Source organism: Odontomachus brunneus, unplaced genomic scaffold, assembly GCF_010583005.1.
Source record: "Odontomachus brunneus isolate Ranch 3 - 2012 unplaced genomic scaffold, Obru_v1 Obru_scaffold_172, whole genome shotgun sequence".
NCBI lineage: Eukaryota > Metazoa > Arthropoda > Insecta > Hymenoptera > Formicidae > Odontomachus > Odontomachus brunneus.
In genome coordinates, this window is record NW_022639622.1 from 458297 (window position 1) to 473852 (window position 15556).

Sequence of the window (15556 nt, forward strand, 5' to 3'; positions counted from 1 at the left end):
TACATTTTTGCGCCGGCGGCGTGCGTTCGAGTCCCGCCGACGACTGCTTCGCTTTTTTTTTTTTTTCAATTTTGGATATATAAAAGACACTACATTAATCATTATTTATTTTTTTAAATTTATTTTGTTTTTCTATGTAAAAATAAGGACATTTCGGGATGTTTGAACGCAATACGAAATAAAAAACAGTTTTAAAGTCATGAACTGATTATATTTCTCATGCAATGTACATGTGTTATTTTGTCAAGAATATTTTGTACAATATAAACTTTCTTTTATAATTATATATTTATTTACATACGATAAAAGGTTTCCATCGCTTCGCAATGTTGTGGATGAAAATTGATGTAAAAATAAACATCGCATATCGATGTACATCTTGGCGGTATAAATTATAAATTATATTTTGGTTTATTATTTTTGTTGTTGAATTTTTTATATGTAGAATAAAAGTGTGAAATATTATAAAAAGATGAGACTCGCAAATGGACAAGCAGGTATATTCGTCAGTGTTCACTTGTAAGAAAGGACCTTTGTTAGGTAGAGTCCCCCCCTCCTTTCGACCTTTTTAACGGTTTTCACAGAGGGACTCTCACACGTTGTAACGGTCTGACCAGTTTCGTGGTAGCATTTGTAAAGAGAGCGTGGTACGAAACATCAGTAAAAATGGAGACAACATTTATTACCGATGAAACTGTCGAATATGTGCAACTTCTTGCAAAGTGCGATATTTCGAAGGAAGACTTGACGGATGCGGTTGAATATTTTCGTGGTAAATATATTAATGAAGAATTAATTATCTGCTTTCATAACGTCACAGTATATTTCAAATTATAATGTAAAATAATTGTTTGTAGATATTGCTGTACGCTTTAATTTAATATTTGTTGACGCCCCACGCAAATTTTCGAACAATGCTAAATTAGTTGGCGGCAAACTTTTTGAAAAATTTATTAAACTATTAGGAGAGCATGAAATTTTGGACGACATTGAATATTATACAGAAGAAGAACAAAACGTGGTTGTATGCGAAAATATGCCGAGTACAAGTAAGAATACACCCGATGAATTGGAAGATTATGAACCTCCAGAAAAAATTTCTACGCATAAAGTAGTGCCATACGATACAAAATTAAAGGTCGTACTGACAGCACAAGAACATCCACAGTGGTCTTTCAAAACATTAAAGCATCATTTTAGAAAATATTTAAACCATCCTTCTGATGTTACGAAATATAAAAAAGCTGTTTTGTCAGGCGGTACTTTTAGAGACAAATTAAATACAATAAAAACTAATGTGTACGATCGCTTCACAGAAGCAAGAAATAAGAATCAATTAGTTACGCGACGTTTGCTTCAACAGTGGGCTATTGCTGCAGCCGCACAATATAACAAGCCAAAAGAAGAACAAGACAGCGAAGAACATACAAATGTTTTTCATTTCGTAGCATCCAGCACGTGGTTGACCAACTTTTTACACGATTATAGGATATCGAATCGTCGCGTTGTTCGATATGTTTCCAAAAAAGAAGCAATTACACCAGAAGTTGTCATAAAATCAGCGGAACAATTTCAAACATTAATTCAAGCAATTTCGCCAGATTACGATCCCGATTTTGTAATTAATACAGACCAAACAGGATGTGAGTATAGAGTTAATGTTTCGCGAACTTACACGCACACTGGAGAAAAATTAGTTCAATTGTACATAGGCGATTTAAATAAAGTTTCGCATTCATACACCGCCCAGTATTCACTGACGAAATCCGGGAAGTTATTAAATAAAGTATTTGTTTGTTTGCAAGAATTTTCTGATAATTTTGGAGTACGCGTACAAAAAGATGTAGATAAATTATTAGAATTATGTAAAAATGTCGTTATTACATGTTCTAAATCGGGCAAATTAACAACATCATTATACGCACAGTATTTGGAAAATGTTGTTAAGCCGTATGTCGGGGATAATTTGTTTTTATTTATTGTTGATTCCTGGGGAGGACAAAAAAACATCCAAATGTATAACGAAATATTTCGCGACAAAAATAATAAACCAACATGTAATTTACAAATTATACCGCCAAAATGTACTCCGATATGTCAGCCGTGCGACGTTTATTTTTATCGACAAGTGAAAGTTATAATTAAGAAAATACAAAACTGTCCAGATGTAATTTCACAATCAGGTGACGAAAGCAAACAATTAAATACTCGTGCTGATGCGATTCGTATACAATCTTTAACTCATTATCTGTTATCAGCGCCGAAATTTAAATGTATGCTTCAATATGCATGGTATGCATCCAAATTAGCTGACGATAGAGAAATATTTTTAAATGTGAATCAATTATGCTTCTCTTCAAACATTTATAATAAAACATGTGTATGTGGACAACATAATTCATTTATTAAATGTTCGTGGTGCGAAAAAATTTTATGTTTCCAATGTTTTTACATCAATTTTCATCCACAACATTGCGAAGCGATGGAAACCTTTTATCGTATGTAAATAAATATATAATTATAAAAGAAAGTTTATATTGTACAAAATATTCTTGACAAAATAACACATGTACATTGCATGAGAAATATAATCAGTTCATGACTTTAAAACTGTTTTTTATTTCGTATTGCGTTCAAACATCCCGAAATGTCCTTATTTTTACATAGAAAAACAAAATAAATTTAAAAAAATAAATAATGATTAATGTAGTGTCTTTTATATATCCAAAATGAAAAAAAAAAAAAAAGCGAAGCAGTCGTCGGCGGGACTCGAACGCACGCCGCCGGCGCAAAAATGTATGGACGGGAGCCTTAGTCGGCTCAGCTACGCCGCTTACTCGAAAAAGATTCTAATGTTCTTCTTTACATGGGACATAGTTGCGTGACCCTAACTTTGTTTTGTAATTTCTCCTAAACGAAGGCCCATTGGCACAAACGCCTTTAGGGTTTTTATTAGCTACATGTAAGCTATCGAACGCACTATGACTCGTTGGAAAAGCGATTTCCTAATTGGCGTCATCTCCTTGTCAGCAACACTCCGGCTTCCGATGTACTTTTCTCTCTAACTCTTACAGCTTCAGAAGTGGAATTAATAAACTCATAATGTTTCCTCATTAAAGTTCGGGATCGATGATTAGTTCGGAGCTGCCATTATTTGAAATTATTCAGATTCGTGAGAATTTGAAGTTGGTATTACTATTAGTGTTTAGCGTCCTTAGAAATATCGTGCAAGAGCCGGTAGTCGGTTATTATTTGTTTGGTGGTTTGGGTTATGGCTCCAGATAAAGGATACTTGGCGGTGAGCGGATATTAGACACGTGTTAAAGTTTATGATTAGTAAAAACACATTTCGTTTTTGACATTATCAATCAAGAGTTTTGCGGCAAGGGAAACTCTTAATTTGATTCTATAACATTTGCCATCTTAAAGCACGTACAAAATACATTATATCACTATCTATATAACGTAAAAATTATACAGTACGTAAGATATGTGACTGTATAAATCCAAATAGTGTAAAATGTCTTGAGGTACACTCATACTGAGTGTATTCAGAGACCGTATTCTTAACCGTATTCTTGCATATGATATTTCGATAGAGCTATAGTGTACGTAACATGAACTATAGCTTTTCATAGAGATATCGTATGCGATATTTTTCGAGAATGAGGACCCATCCTGGGACTCTCTCTAGCCATTTTAGGCACATTCAGAATGATTCTGGGATTTGTATAGTTATTTGGAAAATTATCGCGAGAGCTTAAATCTTATCAGTAGTAAGTATATTTTACAAATATGATTTCAATTAAATTATATCACATAATTAACTTTCAAACTAAACTCATGTGTTCATAATATTCAAGCGGTTACCAGCGGTTACAATTTCAATTACCAGAAATTCCTCGAAAACTTGCAAATCTTTATATATAGATTTTCTGTGAGAAAAATGTTTGTGATAAGGAGACTTTCCACATAGCAAGTAATATTACAGTAATATTATATTTTTATTACAATATTACAATAAAATGTAGCAAAAATATTACTGTAATATTACTGAGATACCACAGTAATGTTACAATGTCCGCGAAAACGCATCACAATAATATTACTATGATACATCACAGTCATTATTGTAATAAAAATGTCCGATTGTATAAAAGATTTGTCTGCGTAGTATTTTATATATTACATATCTTTATTTATATCTAAGTAGTAAAAGAACTGTAAAAAAAAAACTAAACCGAATTAGACTGGAACTGGCTCGAATACCTAACGTGCAAACTCATAGCATGACGCCTAGTCCGCTGCGCTATACTCCTGAATGATGAACCTCAAATAAAACTAAGTGAATGACTACAATGAAACTTAGGGAGCTTGTTAAATTTCAAACCGTAATTTCTCGTAAACGATTAAGAATTGCATAGTCTCCGAATAGCGTTTCCCAGACAGCACTAAATATTTATAAAATATATTTACAAAATATTTATAAAATTTATTTGAATATTTTATAAATATTTACAAAAATATTTCATAAATATTTTTATGACCTTAGTTTCAATATATATATGTATATATATATCGCTCTCGATATTTTTCTCTTTCTGGAACGAAAAGATACGCAGATCTCGTCCCGCCGCCACCTAGTATGCCCTCCTCCGACTCTGGTTCTTGAGTCGTTCACCTTACCTACTACGCCACTGTCACTTTGACTGAAAGATGTTTTATATTGTATACATATGGTATATCTATGTACGAAAACAAATGATTTATTTAAAAGAAGAGAATAGATCTTTTTAAATGTAAAATGTATGTTTAAAAAGCATATAAAAAGTATATTTATAAAATATTTACTTGTTTTAAAAGTAAATAAAATGCAAATAAATCATTTTGTAAATTTAAATAAATTGTTTTTTGATAATAAAAGAAACTTTAATTTGAAACACGAAAAAGATACTTTTAATATTAGAAAATAATTTATTTAAATATATAAAATGATTAACTTGTATTTGATTTATTTTTAAAACAAGCAAATATTTATTTAAATACAGTTTTTATATAAAAAAACTAATTTTCTTTTAATTTTCTTGTAAGGAAATCATTTTTTTTCTACAAATTCATAATTTTACAGCTCATTTTACATATTTAAAAAATTATTATTATACTTTATATTTATTACATATTTTCTAAAATCTAACAAATATTTTTTTAAGTTAAGAAATTATATTTAACAAAATATATTTCTTTGATTTAAAGAATTTTTTTCTATATACCAATTTATATAATATTTCAATACCAATTCTATATTACCAATTTAAATTTCGATTTTCTTATTTCTTCATTAATTTGATAATTTTAAATAATTACATTTATTTTTTTATGTATACTATTTATAGAAATATTTACAAAATATTACTACAAATATTTATTTTTTGTTTACTATAAATATTGTATAATATATTTAGTATCTATATTTTAATAATATTTTAAATAAAGATTTTAATACTTTTTTTCTTTATGTATAGAAATATTTATAAAATATTTATATAATATTTTTAAAAAATAATTCGACATAAATATTTATGAATCTTTATCATAAATTTTGTGTGTTGTCTGGGTTGTTACTTCTATACCAATATTATATTCCTACAAAAGTTCAGTGACCCGAAGAAAAGAAGTTCCTCTTGTGATTGTGTAATATTAGTAAGAAAAAAATTTGTCATATTACAAAACAATATATTACCTTTGAAATATTTTATTCATATTTCAATACAATATATTATGTACCAAGTAACATTATATGATGTTTTAATAACGTAACATTTTAATAACGTAATTAAAATTTTATTTGATATTATTTGTGTTACTTAGGATTTAATATATTACAACAATATTACCATAATATTACTGCGCAATATTACAAATAATATATCAATAATATTACATTATAACATGTAATATTATTGTGATATTGCAATATTACTATGATATTACTATGATATTAATATAATGTGCTATGTGGGTTACAAATCAGAAGTTTGTTGGGTACAGTTAGTTCCTGTTCATCTAATGAGCGACTCAAATTAGCAGCGAACGCTTATGACTCATCAGTCCAGTTCCCTCTTATTCAAACTCCAATGTTGAAAAACATGTTTTTTGTATATATTCATTATTTTATTGAAAGTAAACATATTTTAAAGTTTAGATTATTTTAAAATTTTCGTCTTAACTAGATTTTGGAAAAATTACTATGCGTTCGAATAGCGAAATATATTTTTAAACTCAGAAAATATCAAATATTTCTGCTTCTTATCTTATCTATTCATATTTTATGAGATATACAATGAAAACACATAATTTTATCCTAATTTTGATGCTTTTACTTCTCCCAAAATATATTTTGTTTTTACGTACTATAATAATATATTATATTATAATATAATATATTATTAATATATAATTATAATATAATATAATATAACATATTATAATATAATATTATATTATAATTATCCCACACAGCAGAAATGTTCAAAATACATAGGGATATCTTAGAGATGTTGCGATATCTTCAGGATATCCTAATGATATATTTTGAACATTTCTGCTATGTGGGTATACCTTCTTTCTGAGTGACAATTATTGCATAATTTTTTTCTTCAGCTACCATATAGTTCTATAGTAAAGAATTTCTGAAATAATTTTTCTTATATAAGTTAAATTTCTATAGAAACTATTAGGTGGTAAACTTAGTTCCTGAGGCTCACAGTTAGATGACGTTAGTTGTAGGTGTAATTTATTTTGACATCTGAAACTGACTGCATTTTAGAGGTTAGACATTTGTCAATAAAATTCAGTGCGAAGAGATTCATTTAAGCGAGCAGTGCTATTTTTTCTTTTGATTAAATATAGAACGTGATAAGTTGTTTTTTCGACATGTGCTGCTTCATTACTTTGACTTGAAAAAAACTGCAGCTGCAGCTCATAAATTGCTTTTCGAAGCTTATGGCAATTATGCTCCATCGGAAAGAACATGCCAAGTATGGTTTCAGCGATTTAAGAGTGGTGATTTTGATGTCAATGATAAAGAACGCTCAGGCCAACCGAAAAAGTTTGAAGACACCGATTTGCAGGCATTATTGGACGAAAACTCTACTCAAACGCTCCAAGAATTGTCTGCAGCATTAAATGTTACTCCGATGGCTGTTTCCAAACGTCTACATGCAATGGGAAAAATTCAAAAGGAGGGAAAATGGGTACCACACGAATTAACCGCAAATGCCATTGCGAATCGCTTAAACATCTCTATTTCTCTGCTCGCCAGGCAGAAAAAGAAGAGTTTTTTGTGGCGCATAGTGACTGGCGATGAAAAATGGATATACTTCGATAATCCTAAACGAAGAAAATCATGGGTAGACCCTGGCCAACCATCGACATCCACACCAAAGAGAAATATTCATGGCCACAAAGCAATGCTTTGCATTTGGTGGGATATGCACGGCGTCGTTTATTATGAGCTACTCAGACCGAACGAAAGTATCACGGGGGATCGATATCAATCACAATTAAACCGTCTGAATGAAGCATTGTTGGAAAAAAGGCCAGCAGTAGCCAGCAATCGACGTAAAGTCATGCTTTTGCACGACAACGCTCGACCACACGTTGCCAAAGCCGTCAAAGAAACACTGATGCAGCTCGAGTGGGAAGTTCTCCCGCACCCAGCGTATTCACCAGACTTAGCTCCTTCGGACTATTACTTGTTCCGGTCGATGCAGCACGGCTTGGTGGATACACACTTCAGAAATTACGAGGATGTGCGAAAATGGATCGACGAATGGATTGCATCAAAAAACCAATCGTTCTATCGTCGCGGAATCTACGCGTTGCCCGAAAGATGGGAAAAATGTATAGCTAGCGAGGGAAAATACTTCGATTAATGTATTTTTTTACTTTTGATGTCGAAATAAATGAGTTTTTTAAACAAAAAAACCGCAAGAACTAAGTTTACCACTTAATATAAATTTTTTAGATGCATGAGGCTAATATATGATCTTTTTTTCTCACCCCTTTCTCTTTTTTTCTCTCTCTTTCTCTCTCGCCCTCTCTTTCTCGCTCTCTCTCTTTCCCCAACTTTCTCCAAAAACAATAAAAATAAAATATTCAAAATAAACTTTTATTTAATTTACATGATAATTTGGATATTTGATTAATACTTCAATGAATTTAAGTAAATTTTTCAAAATTTTTTGAACACATTAACGTTATTTAAAAAGATATAAATCCTATTTAAAGCATTTTTTTCTAAAATGCCACTGTTTCTGAGATATTAGCCTGGGGCGATTAAATTGAAACACCTTGTATATTTATATATTTCCGATTGATTATTAGTTACATATATTATTCTTTTTCGATTGGTGCATTTGCAATGTTATTATTCTACTTCTAAATCTCAATAACCATTACTATGACATTATGATGGTGCAATAGTCTGCATCGCCACGAGCAGTCCGACTGATCACCAGTCAGGCTGTAACTAGTGTTTTACGTCACTTAAACATTTCAAATTGCGCGCTCACCGGTGGCCGTGACATCTAACACATGCCACCAGGCATGAGTTACTGACGTCGCTTTGGCGGTTAAAAGGCGGCTGAATTGCAGCATCGAGAGTAGATCGCCGTGAGTTGTTATCTAATTCTGACAGCCGCGATTTCCTTGAATAGCTGCTAGTCGATACCGGGCGTTACCGGCTTACTCTCCGTCCTGAGTCTTAATTCGCTACATAGGAATTCCTGAACTAAACTCAGCGTCTTCTATCGTTCCCGAACAAAAACGAGAACTTGATTTACGCCTCGACGATCCGAGAATAGCTAGTTTGGCGTCTTCGTCAAAAATTCTTGGCGTCCACCGTCGGAGACCACGGATTGCTGCACTCATCAGCTCTACCAAGCTCTTTCAACTCTTCACGGCTCTTCGCGATCGTCTCGTTGACTTCATCACCACATTCGCTCGCGCGTGAAGCCGCGACCGCGCCGCGAGTTTCAACAACACCAATTGTATTAAGACTGCACTAGACATGAGTACCGACCGCGTAGAATTAACCCTCAAATTTCACACTGGTGCGAATTTGCACCAGTAAAAATTTCCCTTTGCTGTTATTTGTCAGCGAGTTAATATATCGCTTTGTCTCCACTACAACAAACTTATTTAGTCCCTACTGTATGTACGATGTAACCGTTCTCGGAGTCATTCCTACCAAAACACGCAAAGTAGCGACTGTGAAAATTCGAGTTGATGCGAATTCGCACCTGTGTGGATATAGCGAGTGCGGAATCGGCGTCAGAGAAATTTTACATTTATTTCTTCAACAAAGTTTTTGCTCAATTTCAATAAAAAATAAGTATTTTTATGTATGTACTAGTTTTTATTACAAATTGAATTTCATGAAAAATATATAAATGTTATTATTTTTTATGCACACTTTTTTCCCTATTGTTTCTTAAGAATACAATTGTAAGATTAACCCTTACCGTGTAACGTCGGGTCACTCGTGCCCTGGCAAAAGTGACTGTCCCCTGTAGCTCGAAGGGGGGTAGGAGAGGCGGGACCAAACTATACTGAAAAAAATTGTATACTACTAAGCTACTAGCTCCCCAAGCGCCGACGGTCTAGTGTGTAAACAGCAGTCGTGAGAGCCAACCAAAATTTTAAAAGTGCACAAGTGACCCGACGTTACATGTTACGTTGATTTAAAATTGCAGGTGAGTAAAATGTTTATTTTAATTTGGATGTTTTTTTTACTAAAAATTTATGTGTTTTCATTAGGAATTGATAAATTAATCTTAGTTATCTATAAATATTAATCTATTAGAGTTTCCTAACCTAACTTTTAAGTAAACACGTGTTCTGTTTTCAAATTTTGATGTGTTTTTATTATTATTGTAAATTGTATTTGATGTCATTTTCATAAATAAAATTGATTAAAAATGAATAAAATGTGTATTTTACTGTAATTTGTACCTATTTACGTACTTTCAAAAAACGTGATTTTGATGCTCAAAACTTAAGCATCCCATTAATTTATACATACTTCTACTACTTTTCTCTTTAAAGTACTATTTTTAAGCTTTAATTTCCCGTTCGAATTTTTAAAATGCATTAATTTTTGACAAAGTTACGATTTTTTGAAAAAAAAAAAATATTTTTCACGTTTTTATTTATATAAATATATTGTTTAAACAAATGAAAAAATCGGGAATATATCGATTGATCCTTAAAGTAGGATAATTAATAAGGTAACATGAATTTTTTCAGATTTTTTAGAACACTTTAATGTACTTTTTTAAGCATCGGACACGAGATACCCGACGTTACACGTTTAAGGTGCCAGAAAAGACGTTACACAGTAAGGGTTAAACGTTTTTCTACCCAGATAGCCCTGCGTAATCAAATTTTGCGCAGAGTCTGTTAACAGTATTTGTGAAAAAAAGATAACAGATTGCACGCAGTATTTGTTTATCAGATTTTAACGGCAAATTAGAGACAGTTTGTTCGTAGAGTCTGCTGACAGACTCTAACGGCAGCAGGATCTGCGCGCATTCTGTCGCCGAACTGTCAGAGCCTGTTCAGCAGACTCTATCGACAATCTAACAGTAGATTGGGGACGCAGATATCTATGGATCTGTCGACAGATTCTGCTCGAATCTGTCACCAATCTGACGTCAGTCTGCGCACAGATTGCTTACTGGGTATACATGTCTCGCATTTATGCGTAGAATGTGCAACAATTAAACGATATTTTCCTACATACGTCTCGCATTTTCATTTATTTTCCTTCTAAAAAAATCCAACTTCAAGCTGACATAAAAAATATTTCCTTTTATTTAATTCAATTTCCAATAATTTTTCCTTCAAGTATATTTTGTTAACTTTAAAAGTCTATATAAACAATTGAATTTTATTAAATTAGAAAAAATACGGTTAAAAAAAGTCATTTTTCTAAAATCTCTCTTACGAAAACCTTAATTTTTATTATTAAAATAAATTTGTCGTGCACAATTTGAGTTTTTTTTTTTATACTACTCGATTCCCTAAAATTTCCTATAAAAAACATATATAACTTAATATTCCTTTATCCTTTATAAAAATATTAAGGACTGAAAACGTAAAAGCTAAATTCGTACTAGTGTGGAAGTTACGGTTGCGCGGTCGGAGTGTGGAATTTGAGAGTTAAGACCGCCGTAGTTATAATATATCGATCGTTTAGGATTAAGACTACATTATAAGTACCAATAGCGTTAAAACCACCTAATTTTAAGACTGCAAATAAGATCAGTGCCGCCCCACCGTCCGCGACACATTACTCACACCGCGACTTGTACTCAAGGGAAGCACAGACTCTCGGATCACCGATTTTGCCGACATGTAGAATTAGTATAGCAATAACAACTGCTATTCGAAAACGGTGCAAGAAATGTTTCCGCAAATTCGCAGTTTAACTCTTACTGGTCACACTTCCTAATCGTACAAGTTGGTCACATGAAGTGTGGCACACCCCAATATCATTTTCGTGTTACCATTTTCACAATCAGATTACATTTTTAAATTATTTAATGGAGTTGATATATTCTTGAAAGTCATAAAAACATGCTCCAATAGTTAAAAAAAATAAATAAAAAATAATATATTTAGATTTAGCGTTAAATTAAGAGTTTTGGAAAAATGAATTTTTTTTCAAAAATTCGCCAAATTTTCAAATAATAATATTAAAGTCTGAAAACTTCAAAACTTTACTGCTTAATACCTGTATTTTTTGAAAAAAAAAAAATAGTTTATAAATGGGTCTTGAAAAAAAGTTATTTCACAGTTTACTACACCCCGTTCCTGCTTTATGGATTGCACACTGACGCCTCGCCGAGTCAACCAAAATGTTCAAACGTATAGTAGAGAATCTTGACTAACGGTTGGCGGCGCCTCTGATCCTATTTTGAATGTTTAAGAGCGCGTAATTTGAAATTGAAAATTGCTTGGGGTGCTGTACATCTTATGTGACCAGTAAGGGTTAAAATTGAGCACGCTCCTTTAGTGCTGTTATAAATCTACTAACAATGGACATTCGGCAACGCAAAAATTAAAAAAAATCTGAAATTTAGCAGAATTATAAAGCAGACAAACTTAATAACGAAACAATTTTTCAGCACTTTTCATAAATAGCAGTAAAATAAATAGTTGCACTAATATATTATAAGCAATTGACTATTTATGAAAATAAGTATATATAGAACAAGTATATATCTGAAGGATATCATATAAATATCACGATATCCCTAAGATATATTTTGGGACATTTATTCTATATATTCATAGAATAGAATGTAAATATTCACTTACATTAATGAATGCATAAAAAAATACCAAATTATTACGCATTGCATGTCTTTTTTATCATTGCTTATAATATGTATAAACTCTAAATCATTTATATGTAATGCATCAGTGCAATTTTTATATAAAAATTTTCGATGTTTGCGAGAGTATTCAAAAGTCTAATATCTAGTAAAATAAGAAAAATTACCGACTAGATAACCTTTCCTAACTAGATGCAGCGCAGTGGAATAAATATAATAGATACATTAATATATGCAAGAATGTATCGATCTCAGGATTAGACGTCCCAGTTTCCGGACTGATATGTCATCTTCATTTTTAATATCTTTATTATTAGTGCAGCCCTGTGTCATGTACTGAATGAATATAAAAAGAATCTGTTGAATTCATTTAAATGTTATTTGAGTAGTGCTATTTGTGAGTAATTTTCAAACAAAATTTTTTCAAGCATTTGTATTTATACGTGATGTCGATAAAGATGGCAAATGTTATAAATTTGTTAATTGTAACATTCAACATTGTAAATTTTGCTATCACTCTTGCCAATCATCGCGAAGTAGTGTTCCATGATACAATTTAATAAGAAATGTAGACAATGATGATGTTGCCATTGAATACGAGTGAGGACTTGATTTTGACGATCCATCAGAACCGCATGATGTTTAATTCGTAGATGTGTATGACATTGATGTTGAAAAAGATAATTATGGAGACGAAATTTGTATTGTGGATAACGAAGGAGGAAATATAAATTTAAAGTATAAAAGTAAATGAGTATTGGAAAAATGGAAAAAAAGTTTCCACTTTCGTCTCTTATTAATGTTTTAGGAAGCATTGTTTTAGGCAACATTGTTTTAGGAAGGTAAAGTATAATTAAAAAATATAAAAAATAATATTAGTTAAATATAAATGGGCATGCGACATTATAACAATAGTAAGTAATAAACATTAATAAGTAAGAATACTGATTTACATCATACGTTTATTTATACTCGAACCGTATTAATTTTCTTATTTCTGACTTTTATTTTTTAAATATAAGGCCTGTTTTATTTTTTAGATAAAATCTATTTTGCAATTATATAGAAAATATTATGCGTGGAGGGTCAAACAGAAACAAACTTGTATTTATCGCCGAATATGTTCTTCTGAAATTTCAAGAAGCTGTTAATAGAGGATCTATCATTCATGACGTACATTTGTGTTTCGTTCCGGAGAAAGAAAAATATCGAAAACGTTGTTTGCTAAGACGGAGAATCGTACCTGGATCTTTCGCTTGCCGAGCGACTACTCTGAACCACTGAGTTACTTAACGCTCCACACTCACGACATAACGTCTCTTCTCCCCACATAACGTTCAGAGATGCTGTTCGGAAACGACATCTCTGATGCTATTCCGCTTGTTCACGTCCATTCTGTTACTTTTTTTTTGTTTCACATAGTTTTTGTACTGTTACTAATAAAAATATGTAATAATACTCAGACAAATTGTCGGTAATCGACAGATTGATATTGTCTGACATTACTGCTCGTTGTATGTTGTGACAAAAAAGTGACAATACAAATATAAAAAATATGTATATATAGGATGTCTCAGACCTCCATGATCACACTTTGCGAGAACGTAGAACAGATTGAGGTGAGCAAGAAAGTCCCATGACGTTTTACTATATTTGCAATAGTTTTCGAGAAATTAATTATTTTATCTAAGCTAATTAGCGCACGGGAAGCGGCAGCCAAAAGAAAGATGTCTTCGGTCGGCGCGCGATCGTGATGCTTGCTATGTCCCTCCGCCCATAACTACGAGGCACAGTCTTGATAAGCCTTGCTGTAGCGAGGCTAACACATATGCATGACATATCCGTGTGCCAAATCGACGCCGAATCTAAGAATGTGTTGCCGCTTCGCTGTTTCACCTCTACATACACGTATGCAGCCGAAGCGACGACACGCTTCAGCACACGACACGATTCAGCACACGGATATATCATAGCTATGGGCAGAAGGACGCAACGAGCCGCAATTCGCGAGTGTCACAATCGCGCGCCGACCGAAGACATTTTTCTTTCGGTTGCCGCTTCCTGTACGCTTATTAGCTCAGACAAAATAATTAATTTCTCGAAAACCATTGCGAATATCGTAAAACGGCACAGGACTTTCTTGTTCACCTCAATCTGTTTTATGCTCTCGCAAAGTGTGACCATAGTGGGATATCCTGTACATATATGTATATATATTATATACATATATAATATATATATATATATATATATATATATATATATATACAGGGTGTTCGGAAAGTACCGGGACGCCCGAATATCAGGAAAAATATAAGTTTTACAAAAAAATGTTTCAGACAAAAGTTGTGGCGTTTAAAAAGATGTATTTACTGATCACATCAGTTTGACCTTGGGTTGCGTAGCGAAGGTCAGGTCAAGGTCACATTAATTTTTTTAAATGGAACACCCCATTTTTCATTGCATATTCTTATAGCACATCTCGAGAGCTTTCCAAAACGCTATAATAAAATATTTTTTCATGAAGTACTTTTCAAGTTATAATGCTTCAAAGTTAGAGGATCGCCGGCATTAGCATTTTTACGAAGAAATGAAAATAAACGGAACAACCTCCAATGACCTTGATCTTGAGAATTAGATCAGAAGGGCTATCTTTTGACATAAGGGGTACCAACCCCCCTCCCTCACCTCTCATGTTTGGGGTGCTTGATTATCGTGAGTCCCCTCGCCTCTCACGTTTGGGGTGCTCGTGCGATCACCCGTACAAATCGGCAACAGCGAACTTCTCGCACTTGTCGCACAATGTATTATTAAAAAATGATATACGAATCAAGCACTCCAAACGCTACAGGATATTCGACTTATTTAATTAATTAATTAATTATTTTAATGCGATACCGAAGCTTCATGCACCGTTCTCATCTTGGCGCAACTGAGCTTGATCAAAATAAAATTTATGCAGTTTATCTCAAGTGGTTTCCATCATAATTTAATTCTTTAGAGACGCGTTACTTCGATTATAACAAATACTTATCGAGAGAGCTTTACGTTTAAAAATGCAACATCTAAATGAGCGTGAACGAATATCTATTTTGATGATGCGTGGATGGGGTGATCGCCATAGATCTTATAAGGAGGTGGCTCTCTTATTCAAT

General features: G+C 32.4%; 1 protein-coding gene across 3 annotated transcripts in view; it reads right to left on the reverse strand.

Moving 5' to 3' along the window:
- Window positions 1-15556, reverse strand: part of LOC116851341 (vacuolar protein sorting-associated protein 45) — a 132174-nt gene that overhangs the window by 28503 nt on the left and 88115 nt on the right. The window contains exon 7 of one of the 3 annotated variants that reach the window (XM_032830660.1): window positions 7937-9611. The exons of the other annotated variants lie outside the window; for them this stretch is intronic. Coding sequence (XP_032686551.1) covers window positions 9459-9611 — 153 coding nt within the window. The 3' untranslated portion in view covers window positions 7937-9458. Of the gene's footprint in view, window positions 1-7936; window positions 9612-15556 lie in introns of those variants that run through there. 3 annotated transcript variants of the gene reach the window in all.